We start from the raw sequence: 17,397 nt of genomic DNA, 5'->3' as shown, positions 1-17,397 counted from the left end.
AAAACAGTAGGACGTTAAACCCCATTTCATTTCATTTCATTGAAACAGATTGCGTTGGCACACTAACCTGGAGGTCCCCTGTTCGATCACGGTGTTAGCCAGTCGTTCGGGAGAAACGAAAAACCGATGCCCCATGTATACATTGGCGTGCACGTTAAATATCTCTTGGAAGTTGGATGACTGGCAGTGTATGAATGAGTGACAATGTATAGGCCTATTCATTCGGAGGTTACGATAAACCGAGGTCCCGTGTACATTGGCATGCACGTAAATGAACCTTTGACAGGTGGAATTCGAATTAAGAATAGGCCGTAGCGCCGCTGTTCTGGCAAAATATGCCCCATGGCGTATGCCGGCCTTTATTTGTCCAGTCGGAGCAGAAATAAGACCTTAAACCCCATTTCATTTTGCCGTTCCCAACAATATTCCTCCACTCGGCGACATTATATAATCCATATTTTTCAATATCATCCCCACGGGCCTGAAGACCAAAGGGTTAACATAACCCCTGGGATTTAATTTTTACCTTTTTGTCTGCGGTATCACTTCGGTGGAAGTGGACTTTAAATAAAGCTGTTTCACGCAAATTTCGACCTGTCAAAAAATGAATTCTCACACATTGCTGATAATATGCCGCCTTCATCCAAAACATATCTCTTGGACGTTTAACGTTTGCTTCCATAATAGTGATATCGCTGATAAATTTAAAACTCAGCGTTAATTCCCAGTAAATAGATCACGTCTAGGAAGTTCGTTGTTTTGTTTGGTTCTAAAAATAAAACATAATCAACTATATAAGTAGGCCTATTGCAAGTATCAGCATACGACGAAGTCTTAATAGGTGGACGGTAAGTAAAAATATGTATTTATAGGCCTATTCACAGTACACAATTTTTATAGGATCTTTTACGTGCACGCCAATGTGTACACGGGACCTCGGTTTTTGAATTATAAATACATACATAAATTACAAAATATATAAAACAATATTATACAGTGGCAATAATGTACAGATTCAGTCAGTACATAGGTCGTGAATTATTTCACGTATGTTCACGGTTTATATCTTCGTTGTTTGATTCTAAAAAATATATATCATATCATATAATGACATTTAGTAAAATTAGGGTCAATATATGATATAATACAGTGGGGCACTGTCGCTAAAATGTTAAATTGTTGCACTGCACTCTTTTAATATTTACTTTCAAGCTTACTACACACTTAACTGCTTCATTCCTATATTATTTATATCGTGTCTCCAGGTATCATTGTTATAGCAAGGTACTTTAAAACATTCTTGTTGAAACATGTTTGAATGTTTGAAATACACTGTATGGTGATAATGTCTTTATATATTTCTTAGAAATTAGGAAAACTATATATTTAATCATAGCGATAACTGCAAAATTTTAACTCTCATTTGAATCCGTAATATTATATGTAACCTACTTTCATTTTAGTCATATAATAAAGTCTTAGACGTTATATTAAAATGAAGTAACATGCCTGCATACAGCTTTGTATTACATTTGATTTCTTAGAAATTGAAAGTTCTTGGCAAATTTGGAAATGTGAAATTATTATCGGTGTAGACTGGAATAACCAGACGCTAGAGATTGCCATTCGATCGAGACTTCTGGCGTATTTCGCCGAACATAACATAACGGAAACGAATGAATGTAAATCAGTTTATATACATTCATATTACATTATTATATGCGTTGGGACCCATTTGTGTCCATTTCTAGGTCCCAAATATTAGCGATTTAGCTCCTTTAAGCTATACAATCAATTGTTGACGTAATATTTATTTTTAATAACACCTGTCACGTTTGAATTATTACAACCGAAACTAACATTGTATAAATATTTCCCGAATATCTCTATACAAGGGTATATAGGCCCATTATCATAAATCAGGTGATAGGTCCACAGGTGATATTAAACATTCTAGAGTTAGAAAAGGTAACGTATCTACTTTCTGTTTATCAAAGAAAGGGAACTTTTAGATGCCATTCCTTTGTTTAATACTGTCCTTTTATGATTCACAAATTTCCTCGAATGTGATGTACATTATCGTGAATAATGCATAAGAAATTAATAGTATGATGTAATCAGGGGCGTGCATGTCAATTTTGTTTAGGGGTGATGCACAGGACCCTAATACGAGCGACGCCCCGTGAGAAATTTTTGAATCTGGAGTCCCTGAAATGCCATTTCCTTTACTTTGGGTGAAGATTTCTGATGGTCAGAAAACACTAATAACATGAGTAAAAATGGGTATTTTGCAGGAGTGCCACCCACGCACGCGGCACGCCACAGGCCACATCCTATGGTCTATCATATTCAATAGAAGGCTTGATCTCGCTTTAACTACAAGTTCAGAAATTGCAGACCATCTAGCAACGTCTAGATGTTGTAAATCTCACGGTTGTTGCTTCAGGAACATTATGGTCTAAGAATCACCTGGAAAATGTTGAATAATGTTGTCTGCGAGGTTTATGATTAATATTTCTGGCAATGTGATTGAAGTGGGCATATACAACTCTTTGGTAACAAGAGTGTATTGTGTTAAACGTGAACATACTCGGCTCTAATTTAAATAATATAATTCGCAGTGTTTTAGTTTCCTTTTGTTTTGATCCTAAGGAATATAAAAACTAAACGTAAGGATTAAATCTATTGATTATGCAGAAAAGCAGGACATTAAACCCTATTTCATTTCCATTGATCCTATAAATGCTATCCAAACTCAAAGTCCGTAAATCTTAAATATCCCCGTCTCCGTACTTCGACAAGATAATCACCAACTGAGAAAGTATATCCCATAAGCTGGCGACGGGGCGTATATTAATGAATATGTTCGAGATATCACATATTTTTCGTATTAAGTTACATGTTTATGTCAATATTGATATCAAATAGAAATATAATGTCGACTTCGGATTGGGGGATGGGGGAGATTGTGGGGATATATACAATCTGCATGGCCTTAAGATATACTTATGAATGAAATCAATCTAAACGCCAATCGTTAAAGCCAAAGGGGCCTTCATTTGATTTAAACAATTTTTTATTCGGATAAGATTGATTTTAAGTACATACACTTTCAAAAAATGTAAGGATTCAAAAAGAAAAGCTTATATTAACTCGTCTCCTTGGAAACATCTTTTCACTGTTTGAGGTTACCACAACTATATCTTCTCTATCTGGCTGTCTGAACGAGGATCAAGAAATCAACCAAAATACCCATCGATAATTTAGAGTTTTTCATTTAGTTATCTCTAAATGTATTGTAGACTATGGCAGTAGTTGGACAACGTGTTATTAGAGGACCAGATTGGATAGCTGGTGATATAGATGGTGGAGAAGGACACCTTGGTACAGTTGTTAGTGTTGGTGGTTTAGAAACAGTGGAGGTTCTATGGGATAATGGTAATCGCAATACCTGTAGAATTGGACACAACGGACACCATGATCTAAGAGTTTTTGATAATGGAACCACAGGTGAGTAATGGGTAAATGTTCAAAGCCTGTTGGTAACTATGCTAAGTTTTTTCATCGTACTTTCATATATACACTGTTAAAACAAGAAATCAATGCCTGTAGTATCTTATTGCTAAATTGGGGTATGCTAATGAGTCGGGTGACGTTAACCCATGTCCAGCTTAATTCTGACTCTTTCCCAGTTTAACTGGATTATGACGTACAAAACATTCACAACAATTTCGAGTCGAAAACGTGTCTCATTTTACAGCGTTTAATCCTTGCATAAATGTCCTTGATAACTTAGTTATACAATTTGTTTGTTTATAATAAAGTTTGTTTACGGTTGTACAGAATTACATTTTGTACTGTATCTAAAGGGACACAAATTCGCTAAATCATTCCGATCGAACGTCAAAGGTGCCGAAATGGCATATTTACGTTTTCTGAAAGTTTCACCTTGAGCCGTCTGAAAATTTAAAGGAGGTACACAGCTCTTTTAGAGCACTCACCTGTAAACTTTAATTGAGTGACCTGATAAATTCGACTATTTGATAAGTGTTTATAAACTTTGTCAAGCGGTAAGTAAAACACAACAACGACCTGCAAAATGCAATTAGTTGCTGGAGGGGGGGGGGAATAGCAGAAAGTTTCCTACAGGCACAAGATGTAAGAAGATTTGTACTATATCCGAGAATTCTCCTTTAAGGGGTCCGTCACGAGGGAACAGACTGTACTGTATGTTCTGAAAGAGGGATATTTGGAATGAGATGGACTTGTAATGTGTGTAGTGACTGTCATCTGTGTCCTGTATGTTATGTAACAGATCAACATGACACACACCATGATTTTACCAGATACACAACACCTGATGATAAAGGGTAAATCCATGTAGTTTTTTATAATTTTTGATTGTTTTTATACGCCCACATTTTTACATGGACTTATAGTGTCGTCGCCCCTGTCCGTTCGTCTACATTTTGTTTGTGGGCACTCTACAGGTCACAAGTTTTATCCGATATTGATGGAACTTGAAATATACGTTTCCAAATATCTCGGTTCCTTTCGATATTCGCGCACATCGGACCTTAACTGGAATTTGGCCCTTGATTGTACGAAAAATCGCGTTTTTGGGTTGTGGTCCTTCTGGAGGTCACAAATTTTATCTTATTTTAAAACTTTTCAAATATATTACAGTTACACCCTAATGACGGTTGAGGTCGAATTTCGTGAAAATCGGACCGAAACTGTCCGACAAAATGGCCGCTCCTCGGACGCAAATGGTGTAAAAGTATTAATACCAAGGTTGTGGATCTTCTAGATGTCACAATTTTTATTCGATTTTGACGAAACGTAAAATATAATATGTTTATATCCCAAAGATCTCGGTTCCTTTGGATATTCACTGATATCGGACCGTAATTTACTGGATCGATCATGGCCCTTGGTTGTACGAAAAATCGCGTTTTTAGTTTTTGGGCCCTCTAGAGGTCAAAATATTTATCCGATTTTGATGAAACTTAAAATATATGTGTATATCCCAAAGAACTTGGTTCCTCTTGATATTGTCTCCTGTCGGACCATAACATCTTCGATTACGGCCCCTGACTGTGCAAAAGATAGCTTTTTTTTTAGCTTGTTCTCTGTCCGTCTCTTGCAAAATGTAAGCGTACCTTGCATGTCAACCGCTTGTCTTTTGTATTTTGGGGGTGTTTGTTTTTGTTGGGGGTTTTTGTTGCTGGGGAGGGTGTAGGTGGGTGTAATTTTGCATTGTTTACCAAAAGGAAACACCTTCTATGAATATAAAGTAACACATTAGGGTGGGTAATGTCCTCTATTCGACACTCTGTTTGTTTACAAGGATTTGAAACTTGTAATCATATCAAAGAAAGTCTGATTATTATATAATAATGGCTACAGTATACAAGTGCCAGTTGACAGCAGTATAGTAGACATCTTTCTAAAACACAGCTCGAGTAACTTGTGCACGAGTAGGACTGCATTATATATCTGTATGTCTCACAAAAGTTTATTTTTCGTCAGCGTCCCAGTTCCAAAGAGGGCCACCAGTGTCAAAGCTCAAACAATGGGGATTTTTCCTGGTGCCGTTGTTAAAAGAGGACACGATTGGAAATACGGAGATCAAGATGGTAATAATAATAGGAAATATATATTATTCGTGTGAGATTTGGTATGTTTTTATCTGATATATAGCGTGAGCATCGTCGAACATGGAGCTGGGTTTGATACAGGAGTTGGCCAAGAAAATTCCTGTTTGGTTTCACCTTACCGTTGATTCAGTTCAGATGGAGGAAACATCGAAGGTTCCGTGTTTGCCATTTGTAGCATGTTAAAGATTCCTGTAGGAGTGTAGCTGTCAGGGTAAAAGTTTCCTCAAAGCACAATATCTACCCATCTCCTTTTTCCTGGTTGGTGCCGGAGAGTAAGAATGGTGTTAAACCACCTTTCATGTCTTCGTGTTTTCGCATGTTATCTTACACGCTTAGAAATTGTTATGTTTTAGATTCTGACAACATGTAAATACTATTTTTGAAGGTGGCGCCGAAAAAACTGGTGAAGTTATCTCAGTAGAATATGGCGATAAGAACAGTAGTACAACCAGAAATAAAGTTCGTGTAAAATGGGCGCCTTCTGGTTCTTACTATATATATCGTCTTGGTGCTGAAGATGGAAAAGTGGATTTACAATTCGTCCACCAATCTCGTGGAACTCATTACTATAGAGACCATTTGCCAGTATGTGGTGAGCATAGTTCCTATAGTCATAAATAGAGCATATATAATAGAAATGTATGGTTAAGTTACATTACGATAGAGATCATTTGCCTGTATGCAGTGAGTATAGTTACATTAATATAGAGGCTGTTTGCCTGTATACAATGCGTATAGTTACATTAATCTGATTTATTCACAACGACATGAGTCCATATTGGAGATAAGGCTTGTCTGGATAATCTAGCCCATTTGTCAGATCCAATTCACACCTTCTCGGAAAGAAAAGGTTTGTCTGGATAATCCAATCCTTTTTTCTAATTTAATTCACACCTTCCCGGGGAGATCCCGGGTAATCCCATGTTCCCGAAGCAACGACCGCTAGTTCTACCCCGATAAGATATACTGATTTAAATGCAAGATCAAGCCTTATTTCTATTAAAGATCGGGTAAACCGTGGCCAGTACCGGCAATGTGTGCCTCAGGCTTTAGTTAGGTAAAATGTCTAATGGGTTAACAGATACAATTTTCTAACAGAAAACCCACCGGAGTCTAAAAGAGCAATAGTCCAAAGAACTGGTGCACAAAATATAGAAGATAGTTCCGAAGCTTTACAAGATGATGATAATGTATGTATTGTGGTTTCATCGGCCAATCTTGAAGAACTTCAAAAACAACACTGCGGTTATACTAAAGGCATGACCAATGTAAGTCAGTCATTATTGTTGATAATTGTTTATAAGCGAACATGAGGTGAGCCTTACTGTTAGATTCACACCTTTTTAATACAAATTAAAATGCACTATAGCGCCTCTCACTGAATGGATCGTTGCTAGTTATCGGCACAATCAAACAAATCACAGATGATCCCAATGTTATGGGGTATTACGGAAAAGGTAAGCATATCCTGGTCCGCGTACGGCATTGTCATTACCCCATTTATATCTCACACGTTTTAATTATAAGCTTTTAAATTATAGTGTTTTGCTACTTTCAGTTTAGGAAAGATAAGACTAGGTATAGAAGATATATTCATGCTGCAGTAAAATAAATATGCCCATAAAATGTTTTAATTTATATGCTTTTTACAATTTTTATTTCCATTAGTGTATCGGGAAAATTGGAAAGATCAAAGGCTTTACTCCAAATGGTGATGCTATAGCAGAATTCGGTGGGACAAAGTTTCGCTTTCATCCAAGAGTTTTGAAAAAGGTAAAAGGAACTTTTTTCGAGTATTTTTACATTTCTTTCTGCAGAATTTGTTCACACTGGTCGATTGTGTTTAATTTTTCTGATATACGTGAATGGTATAGCTAAAGAAATCAAGTACACATCTAGGAATTATTGGATGAGACTGACTAACACAAAATGGCACATTTCCTGCTCTTTGCCCATTTAAGATGAACTATTAAAAGTTAATATGATATAGATATATATATATATAATGTTTTAGGTTTATGATTTGAATGTGGGGGACATTGTACGGATTCTTCCTGATGAACAGAGCGTTGAAACACTTCAAGATGAACATGGTGGCTACAACCCACAAATGAAACAAGTAATGCATATTAATAACATTAGTTATTGTCTACTTAAATGTCTTCAATATATTAAAATATGCTTTCCATCGAGAATGTTTAATATGACAGTTTTTTCCAATAAAAGAATAAGTTTGGTATGTATATATGAAAACTAGAAACATCCAATCTCAATAGAAAAATACTGGATTCACTGAAAAACACAAATGAGGTCGCGCAAAGACAAACATGTAAGGGTGACACTAACTGGCAGGTTGTCAACTTTGTTGCCTGCTCGAGTGGCATCACACAGGGAGCGCTTGTATTGATTAGAGTCCTAATGTATCAACCGATAACACAGTTTGTACATGGGAATGTATCTTTAAGTACGAATATACCACTCATTTTAATTAAACTGCAAAAGCCCATCGAGTATAGAAATTTTTATAAGCCCACATTTTTATGTAGATTTATTATGCCGTCGCCCCTGTCCGACCGGACGTCCGTCCGTCCACAATTTATTTGTGGACGCTCTGCAGGTCACAGGTCATAACTTCATGGATTATGACCCATAGTTGTACGAAAAATCACGTTTTTAGTTTATAGACACTCTAGAGGTCACAATTTTCATCCGATTTTGATGAAACTTGATATGTTTATAACCCACAGATCTTGGTTCCTTTCGGTATTCGCGCATATCGGATCATAACTTCCAGAGGCATGGCCCCTGATTGTACGAAAAATCGTGTTTTTAGCTTGTGGTCCCTCTAGAGGTCACAATTATTATCCGATTTTTAAAAAAAAAAAACGTTTGAATATATCGTCGTTACACCGTAATGTCGGTTCAGTTCGAATTTCGTGAAAATCGGACCAAATTTGCCGGACAAAATGACCGCCCCACGTATGAATATAGTGGTATGTCAAGGTTGTGGCCCCTGATTGTACGAAAAAATCATGGTTTTTTAGCTTGTGAATTCTCTAGATGTCACAATTTTTATCCGATTTTAAAAACTGTTTAAATATATCACCATTCCACCATAATAAAGGTTGAATTCGAATTTCGGGAAAATGGCCGCTCTTTGTACGCAAATGGTGTAAAAGTATGTAATACGAAGGTTGTGGACCCTCTAGAGGTCACAATTTTTATCCGATGTTGGTGAAACTTTAAAATAAATATATCTTTACATCTCAAAGATTCGGTCCTTTTCGATATTTCAGACCATACCTTTCTGGATTATGGCCCCTTATTGTACGAAAAAACGCTTTTGTTTTTAGCTTGTTCTCTATCCATCTCTTGCAAAACGTGGGCGTATCTTGCCTGACAACCGCTGGTATCAATTATTATTGCCTTTCTGTGTTTAAAGTACCTTGGAAAAGTTGGCAAAGTTGTTAAAAAGGATTCAGATGGCGATGTTATTGTGGAATTTGGAAGGAGAATCTTTCTGTATAATCCTGGATGCTGTACACCAGCGCCAGGCCAGACAGTTTATGAGGAAGATGAACATGGGAGCGATGACAACGATGGTGATAGTGATGATAGTGACAATCCATTACAGCAGCTGGAAAGTATGGGACAAGTATATCCTTGAAAAGAATTAATTATGATACGTGAACAAATAATAATAAACTAACATAATGTTCGGTTTCTTCCTTCATTGTATCTAACATAGATTCTCAACAGCAGTAAATATTCGCTTACCGCCATTATCACGGATAGGGATGACATGGGGGCGAGTTAACTTTTTTCTTCTTCAATTAAATTCTGAACATTACCCTCATTTTATTTTAAATATAGATCTCAACCACTTAATGATGTTGATGATGGGCGGCTTAATGCGGGGTGCGGGTGAGCGACTGGGCAGTGATTTGGCAATATTAGCTCTTTATAAAGCCATATCAGAAGGTGATACATCTGAGGCCCGCTCTATAATTCAAAGAGACCCGTCAGTGGTAAGTTATAACTTCCAGTGCTCAAAATCGAATAAACGTCAAAGTATATAAGACACTACTCAATCAGAGCAGTCTTATATAATTATGTTAAAACAAGCATCTAAGTTATTCACACAGGTGGAGCATTATGATTATGATTTTGAGAGGGAAAGCACAAATCCATTGGAGCGCGAAATCTCAAACCATTACGTATCCTTCACTTACCCACTGCCCACTGCAAATTGCCCATTTCTACAAACAACATGATTAAGGTGTTATTTTTGAATTATCACTGTAATCTTTGCATAAGTAAACTTATAGTATTGGTCAATGTGGGTTATTTTTGTTTAGCCATTCGTCCTGATTTCAAAGTGCAGCACCACCTCCGATAATCCGATGCATTGATTGGCAATGAAAGGAAATGAGGCTTAACGTCCTGTTCTGTGCTGTCATTGGCATGATTAGCCTACTATTCTTTGCCCATTTGCATTTTCAGATTAGCAAAACCTTTAAACGCTCTACTGTTCTGCACCGCCATTGGCAATGTTACTATTCTTTTTATATCTGTATTTTCAGATTAACAAAACCTTTAAAGGCGTGACACCTTTAATTTTTGCCAGTCATCAAGGTCAAGATGCCATAGTTGAAGAACTGTTGAAGAAAGGTGCTGACATCAACATTGTCGATCATCTCGGAAACACAGCCGTAGCAGCTGCTATAATTGGGTATAAAGCAAAGCACTATGGAAGGGTATCGTTGCCAATATTAAATGCTCTGCTAAAATGTGTTTTCTATTGATTACGTGTAAAAAGTACAATGTATAAAGTCTTAATACCGGTAATGATAAAGTCAAAAGACCTCTAAGCCCAAAGTTAAATGTAAAACGTCAAATGTCAAAGTTTTTATTGGAAAATGCTGTTTTTGACGTGTCTACATTTGACATTTCCCTCATCACATTTTACATTTGCGTTGTGCCGCGTCTCATTTGTCCTTCACGCTTTCTACATAACATCTTACGCAGATCACTAAGTTTGATATGCAAATGTAGGATATCACGTGACTTATTAACATTATTCGGAAACGAGGCCGAGATCATCCTGGCACACTATAAGCCAGCACACTATAAGATATTTACATTGACTGCGATATCACCTCGGTGGAAGCGGACGTTAAATAAAGCTATTTCACACACATAAGATATTTACCCCACGATTTTGGGCAATCAACATGGCAACCTATAAAAAATTCACGGGACGACCGTGCCTGCAATAAAATCATGTGATTGGTATGTTTAATCCGAGCCTTTGACAAATAACATAAATTGTCAGTATAGTCTATATTTAGCAATTAGGTTACTGTCGGACAGCGACACATTTCTTTCGACAAAACAAGGAGGACTTTTCTTTCTCTAAAGTATGAATGTGCCAGGAAATAACTGAGAGATTCAAAGAGCCATAGAAACATACTTTCCAGTGATGTATAACACGATAACTGGAATTTCGTATTAAGACCCGTATTTTTTAAACCCTCGCCACCGCCCCACACCCGCTCCATAAATTTTATTACATGCTAATTAACTTTAATCCATTTTTTTAAAAAGTATAATCATTGTGCCCAACCAATAATGAATATACATGTAGGCCTTAAAGAGCGGAAAGAGTATACATAAACGTGCTTTTCACTGATATGTAACATGATATCGTGAATATCGTATTATGACCTGTATTTTGACATTGCATACACCCCCCCCCCCCATCCGTAATCATGGTAATATAGTTTAGTACCATCCAAATTTGATCGTTTTTTTCAAGGTAAGTACAATTCCTATAGTGTGCCAGGTTGATTTCTCCTTATCGTGTGCTTACTTATAGTGTGCCAGGATGATCTCGACCTCGTTTCCGTATACTGTTAATAAGTCACGTGATATCCTATATTTGCATGTCATAGTTAGTGCTCTGCTTAAGATGCTATGTAGAAAGCGTGAAGATCAAATGAAATGCGACAGAACGCAAATGCTAAAACGCAGCCTTTTCCAATCAAACATTTGTCATTTGACACATTACATTTGACGTTTTCCATTTAACTTTCGCCTTAGAGGTCTTTTGACTTCATCATTACCGGTTTTAGGACATTGTACATTGTACTTTTTACATATAATCAATGGAAAAGACATTTTAGCAGAGCAGTTAATATTGGCAGCGATACCCTTCCATAAAACTAAAATATTTGAATGATTTAATCCAAAACAAAGTTTATCAGGCGGCTTATTGATTCTTGAGATTTTAGTTATTTGGAAATATGAATTAAAGCTAAACTTCTTCAATTTTTAATTTAGGTCAAAGTATTTTTTTTAAAAAATGTGTTGATCTGTTATGTTGTTTTGATTAGTGATGGATCTAAAATTGTAACACATATCGACATATTTATTTTGTCAATTTAAAGTCTTCTGTTACATGTGACAATACGTCTTCATAAGCCGGGTTGATGCCGAAAAGTAGGAAGTCAAACCATATTACAGTTACGTAAATCTATCTTTAATCCTTCAATTTTGCATTAACAAATCATCCTAATATCAATAGCTTTTATGCTAGCACCATGGAAATGAGTGTTGTGCCTTTTTTTAATTTTGCAAAAAGGGAGAAAAAGAAAATAGCAAAATATTTGATTGAAAAGGGTTGTGACATAACTGTTACTGACAACAATGGACGAACAGCTATACATTCCGCAGCGATTGAAGATTTTGGAGATATAATTTCCCTTTTGATACAGAGAGGATGTGATGCAAATATTCAGGTACGCATTTTGTATTTTAATGTCATTAGATATTTCATACACAACTGTTGCGGTATCATTATAAAAGTCCCCAAAGGGAATCTAATTACATATTATTGTGGTTCAGATAGTCACATCGATAACCGGAGAATATACTGTAATACTAATTGAAAGTGATACTTAGATACCTTGTGTATTTTAACCAAAAGCAAAACATTCCCTGGTTTCTCGTGTTCAATTTCAAATATATTTTGTTTAATGGGTATGATTTAATTCAGGACAAAGTTGGTGACACCGCACTACATGATGCTATTGCTAAGGGCTCAAGTAGTGCTGTCAACATACTGTGTAAATCGCGAAGTACAGATTTGACCTTGGTCAACAGAAAAGGGTTTAACCCTCTTCATCATGCTGCTCTGAAAGGCGACACCGAGTAAGTAGATTTTGTCAGTTCATTGGACGACACATACCGAAAGGCGACAGCGTGGTTCATTATGCTATTAGAATCGGAGTGGAACAGTAATTTCAATTCGCAGGACAACAGGATATACTTCGTCTATAATAGGTTTATTATCAGTAACATATGTATTCAGAATAATATACATTTTCATACAGCTACTGGGCGGTGCATAAGGGAAAGGCCTTGGGCTCACTCCCCGAGCTCCCGCCTCTCTACTATAACTTATCATCCATTAATAATTTTATATACTTATTCAAACATCAGTGCATGACATATCGTCTTTATCAGGCATCAATACTTAAAATGTCTGCACGGAAAAATATCAACATATAATGTCCATATGCTCCAAGCAAAAGTTCCGATTATTATCAACTCAATAATCATTACTACACATACTATAGTATAGTGGTTGTAAGCAAAGAACAGGACCCAGGTATGAATGTTGTTACAGCTTGATATTATTCAATACAAATTTTTGCCCAAAATGTCCTGTCACTGACCGAGGATATACTGTATACTGTAAGTTTAATCATGAACATTTAAGTAATGGTGCATCGATTATTTTGATTAGTGGGTCAGATACTTTGATAGAATACCCATATTTGCCATATGATGGAACAGTGGCTAATAAACTGATACACTGGTAACGTTATCTTTGAACTCTACTATGAATCAGATACATCAAAGGCCTCCGTATATCTACCAAATTTGACTAAAAACAAACATTATCATTTTAAGGGCAATCGAAACGATTTTAATGATTAACAAGGGTCTGGTGAATGTGAAAAAATCAGATGGCTTTACTGCTCTCCATGTTGCGGCAGTTAATAACCACGATGATTGTGCACGGATACTTATTCAGAAGGTATTGTTTTCAACTCTTAATTAGGTTATTAATTAGTCTATTTAATTATGAATAATTCTGCGTTATACAGTAACTGTTGCAATTTTGAATGTTGTTACATGCTAATTAGTTTATCATGTTGACCTGTTTTCATAAACATTTCATAATATCTGTCTACTTGACACTTTCCTCTTTATTATTACCGGCACTATATTTTATTATCATGGCCACTAGTGCACTACATTATTGAATTAAAGGGAAATGCCGATGTAAACAGCAGAAATTTAGATGGCGACACTCCTTTGAGTTTAGCAGCTGGCAGAGGATTAGTAGAGACTGTAAAAGTTCTTATTGATAGAAGTATGTATATAAATTCGTAATTGGGACATTACATAATTTTGTTGAAAAAAATGGCAGCTTCTTGTTATTGATTAAAATTATAAACGGAACAATGGTGTTCGCTGGTAAACCCAGAATTAGAGAAACATCGTGACGAAGACTTGCCTTAACGTTGTCTTGACGCTTTGATCTATCTAGCTTCTAATTTGTGTAGTTTGTGCAGAAAAGAGCAGACGTTCTAAAACGATTTTTTTTTGTATCTCCAATCCAACAGACCTCCGGTGACATACCATCATATAGTGAGCTAACAATAAGAAATTTATATCATTGTATTAATATAGGCCAAATGAATTAAACGCAACTGCTCGAGAAAGGGTTCAAGTTTTCAAATAGAACTGATGACAATAGGGGTAACGTGGATTTAATCTTTTTTTCTAAAGAAGTTGTAGAATGAAACTAACCTTATATCTTTGTTTTTGGTAATTCTTTAAGATGCTAACGTTAATGCTGTGAATACCAAAAAAGAAACGCCCCTTCATGCAGCATTATCACAAACTGATTCGAGTATGGAACTTGGACATCCGATGGTAAGTAACATTTTTAATGTTATCTTATAGCTATTTTAAAATGATCCCCAAGCTCTGTTGAATTGTGAAATGAAATCTATATATACCCAAATACATAAACAAGGCCCAAAAGCTAGATTACCATACAATCCTTACACGTAAACTTATGTTTCGATACTAGAAAGGAAATGAAACGAAATGAGGCTTAACTTCCAACTGTTCTGAAGATGAGCATGTTGAAGGGGTTGTGGTTGTATGGGGCGGGGAGGGGTGGGGGAACTGTAGCGTCATTTCCTCCCACTTTTCAGCAAAGTTCAACTGTCATGTTCTTTAAACGCATACACAGTACCTCGGAGTTTCATCTAGACCCTTTTTCTTGCCATGTCATCTTTCCTGCGTCACTGACAAGGGTACAACAGGACGAATAATCCCAAGGAATCCTGGTTAGTGAGTCAACACCCTACTTTCTGAATGTAAATGTGGGTACCATTAAAAACACAAGGTTAAGTTACGGGGTGTCAAGCTGTATATGGAACAGTATAAACTGCAGTATAACAAATATAACAAATTATTCTTTTTTACTTACATCTCAACATATTTATAGCTAGGACTGGGATTGTTACTAGGACTCGGTATTGCCACCAAAGAAAATCGTATCAAAGCGGCCTGCACGTTGATTGAAAATGGTGCTGACTTAGAAAAGCGTAATAGTGAAGGTAAAACACCCCTGGAGTGTTGTTCAGATGATGTGATAAAAACAGCTGTAAATAATTTCATAAGACAAAGGTATTTACTAATAACTACAGATGTTCTGTTACAAAATTCCAACATCCTCAAATATTCGATACCATTCACCAAAATAAAGAGATTGAATTGCGCCAATAGACATATTAAATACAATTAAAAAGAACTGTTCATGTGTTATTTATCAAAACTTTGTTTTCCCCAGGCAAGAATTATTCAACAACCATGTAAAAAATTACAACCATTTACTTTGCAAAATTTCAGAAATACGATAAACCCCGAATAGGAATTATTCTCCTACACACACCCATCTCCACCATCACCTCCCCATCTGACCCAGCTCACCCCTTTATTCCTTTAATTGATGCAATGTTGAATTGTTTTTCTATATTTTTTTTTAGGAGAGACCAGCCATCAACTAGCAGAGGTGCGATATTCTTTTTTCAAATTTAAGATTAAATATGCATACATTGTTGGGGGACTGTGCAGTGATCGACTGGCTCAAAGTCGTGCTTGGCCTCAGTTGCGTTGTTGCAAGCCGTTTGGCCCAGCTATTGTACGTGAGGCGGAGTAGTAGGGTCTCCGCCAATCTATAAGCTAATTTCCCACTGCTTAAGACCTCTGCGCGTGAATGTCTAAAATAAAGATTATATATACAAAAATGTACGAGTTCGAATCTGGGTATGAACCGAGAAAAATCTTCAGTATTATTGAAGCCTGGTTATCAATACTTGTCAGGTTTGGGTCTGAAAAGGAAAGTGTGCGTATTCGTTCGCTTTGTGCGAAAAACCGAGGTCCATCCGAACTGGCATATGTACATGCAAAATAACCCTGATATACATGGAATTAAAAGAAGAGTAAGTGAAAACGCCACTGACCTTGTAAGATTCTCGCCTTTGCAATATATAGTGCATTAGTAGGTGGAAATGAAAATGGTATGATATTCTCAAAAAAATTCGAAACTCTTTCATTTCTAAAGCTTATGTTTTATTTGTTTCTGTTGACAGTTCTACAAACATCGGCCCGCCGAAACAAAGATTGTTCGATGCAGTAAAATCAACGCTGAGATACTTTCAAAGGCTTCTTAAATGTATATAATTATGATTTGGGGGTTTTCTATAACAATATTTGTATTCAAGATTGTCTGTTAACTTATGGTATTTTATCAATTTGCTTTGTAACATAATAGTTTTTCATAAGTGTACAATGTAATTTTCAGTAATTGCTTGGCAAATCGAAATATTTTACAAATTACCTTTGTTTTTGTGCACTTACGCAATTTGTGAGAATTGGAGATAAATGGGTCATTACGGAATAGCCCACAAGGTAAGATTATACCAAATGATTTATTTGAATAAAGTATATCCAGCTGTACATGTATATCCATCATTGTATTGATTATATTATTGAGCATTATTGTGTATTAACATAATAAAATGTTGTGTATTGATATGTATATTGGTGTGCATTGTTTTGAAGTGGGGAATGTGGATATTTTCCACGTTTGGTTAGGGTCTGAACGACCAATCAGTGAACAGCGAAATGATCTTTGCCATCTTATGAAGAAGCCACGGAACTCCCGCCATCATATAAAACAGTATTAATCCAGGGCTAAATCCATTTGTTAAGACCAGCTCAATTTTCGTCAAGGTCGCTGGGATGTAAATAAGGTCAGGACACATGATTGTTGGCGAGATTGTAGGTTAGGGTTAGGGTAAGCATTGGGGCTAGGAAATAGACTGGCAATTATTGGGTGTCTATTATTAACAATTTGTTTCGTTTTCATTTTTCACTTAACCATCGTTAAGGACCGAAATATTCTGGGAGAAATTAGTGAAGTCGAAAATGTTCCAATGACAATGACTGACATGATTGCATTTTGTATGCTGTCTTTACCCCTGTCTGTACGTCCGCCGGTATGGATGCTCTAAAGACAAATTTATTACCCGATTGGCTGTAATGGTTTCCTACAATTACTTGTGTATAGAGAACTTTAGATTACTAA

General features: G+C 36.3%; 1 protein-coding gene across 2 annotated transcripts; it reads left to right on the top strand.

The window, feature by feature from the left end:
- Positions 1–801: 801 nt before the first annotated feature.
- Positions 802–16,848, top strand: LOC126827693 (E3 ubiquitin-protein ligase MIB2). Of its 2 annotated transcripts, none has more exons than XM_050557145.2 (19): positions 802–848; positions 3,303–3,510; positions 4,199–4,370; positions 5,533–5,639; positions 6,046–6,252; positions 6,759–6,928; positions 7,329–7,433; positions 7,675–7,779; positions 9,103–9,304; positions 9,534–9,688; positions 10,244–10,392; positions 12,304–12,460; positions 12,718–12,872; positions 13,638–13,764; positions 14,001–14,103; positions 14,575–14,669; positions 15,253–15,434; positions 15,794–15,819; positions 16,400–16,848. In XM_050557145.2, the coding sequence occupies exons 2-19, from the start codon at positions 3,306–3,308 to the stop codon at positions 16,444–16,446; spliced, it is 2,469 nt and encodes an 822-aa protein (XP_050413102.2). In that variant the 5' UTR covers positions 802–848; positions 3,303–3,305; the 3' UTR covers positions 16,447–16,848. The 2 variants fall into 2 exon arrangements, with proteins under 2 accessions (XP_050413102.2, XP_050413103.2); XM_050557146.2 differs by lacking the exon at positions 802–848 and adding an exon at positions 1,848–1,968.
- The last annotated feature ends 549 nt before the right edge of the window (positions 16,849–17,397 follow it).

The sequence above is a fragment of the Patella vulgata genome, chromosome 7 (assembly GCF_932274485.2).
Source record: "Patella vulgata chromosome 7, xgPatVulg1.2, whole genome shotgun sequence".
Lineage (NCBI taxonomy): Eukaryota > Metazoa > Mollusca > Gastropoda > Patellidae > Patella > Patella vulgata.
This window is presented reverse-complemented; position numbering and strand designations above follow the sequence as displayed.

Bases quoted from the DNA above. Each gene is read 5' to 3' on its own strand.
- LOC126827693 (XM_050557145.2), top strand. From the start codon at position 3,306: ATGGCAGTAGTTGGACAACGTGTTATTAGAGGACCAGATTGGATAGCT. The intron at 4,371-5,532 runs GTAAATCCATGT...ATTTTTCGTCAG, and splicing joins ACAACACCTGATGATAAAGG to CGTCCCAGTTCCAAAGAGGG. The intron at 9,305-9,533 runs GTATGGGACAAG...TTTTAAATATAG, and splicing joins TCCATTACAGCAGCTGGAAA to ATCTCAACCACTTAATGATG.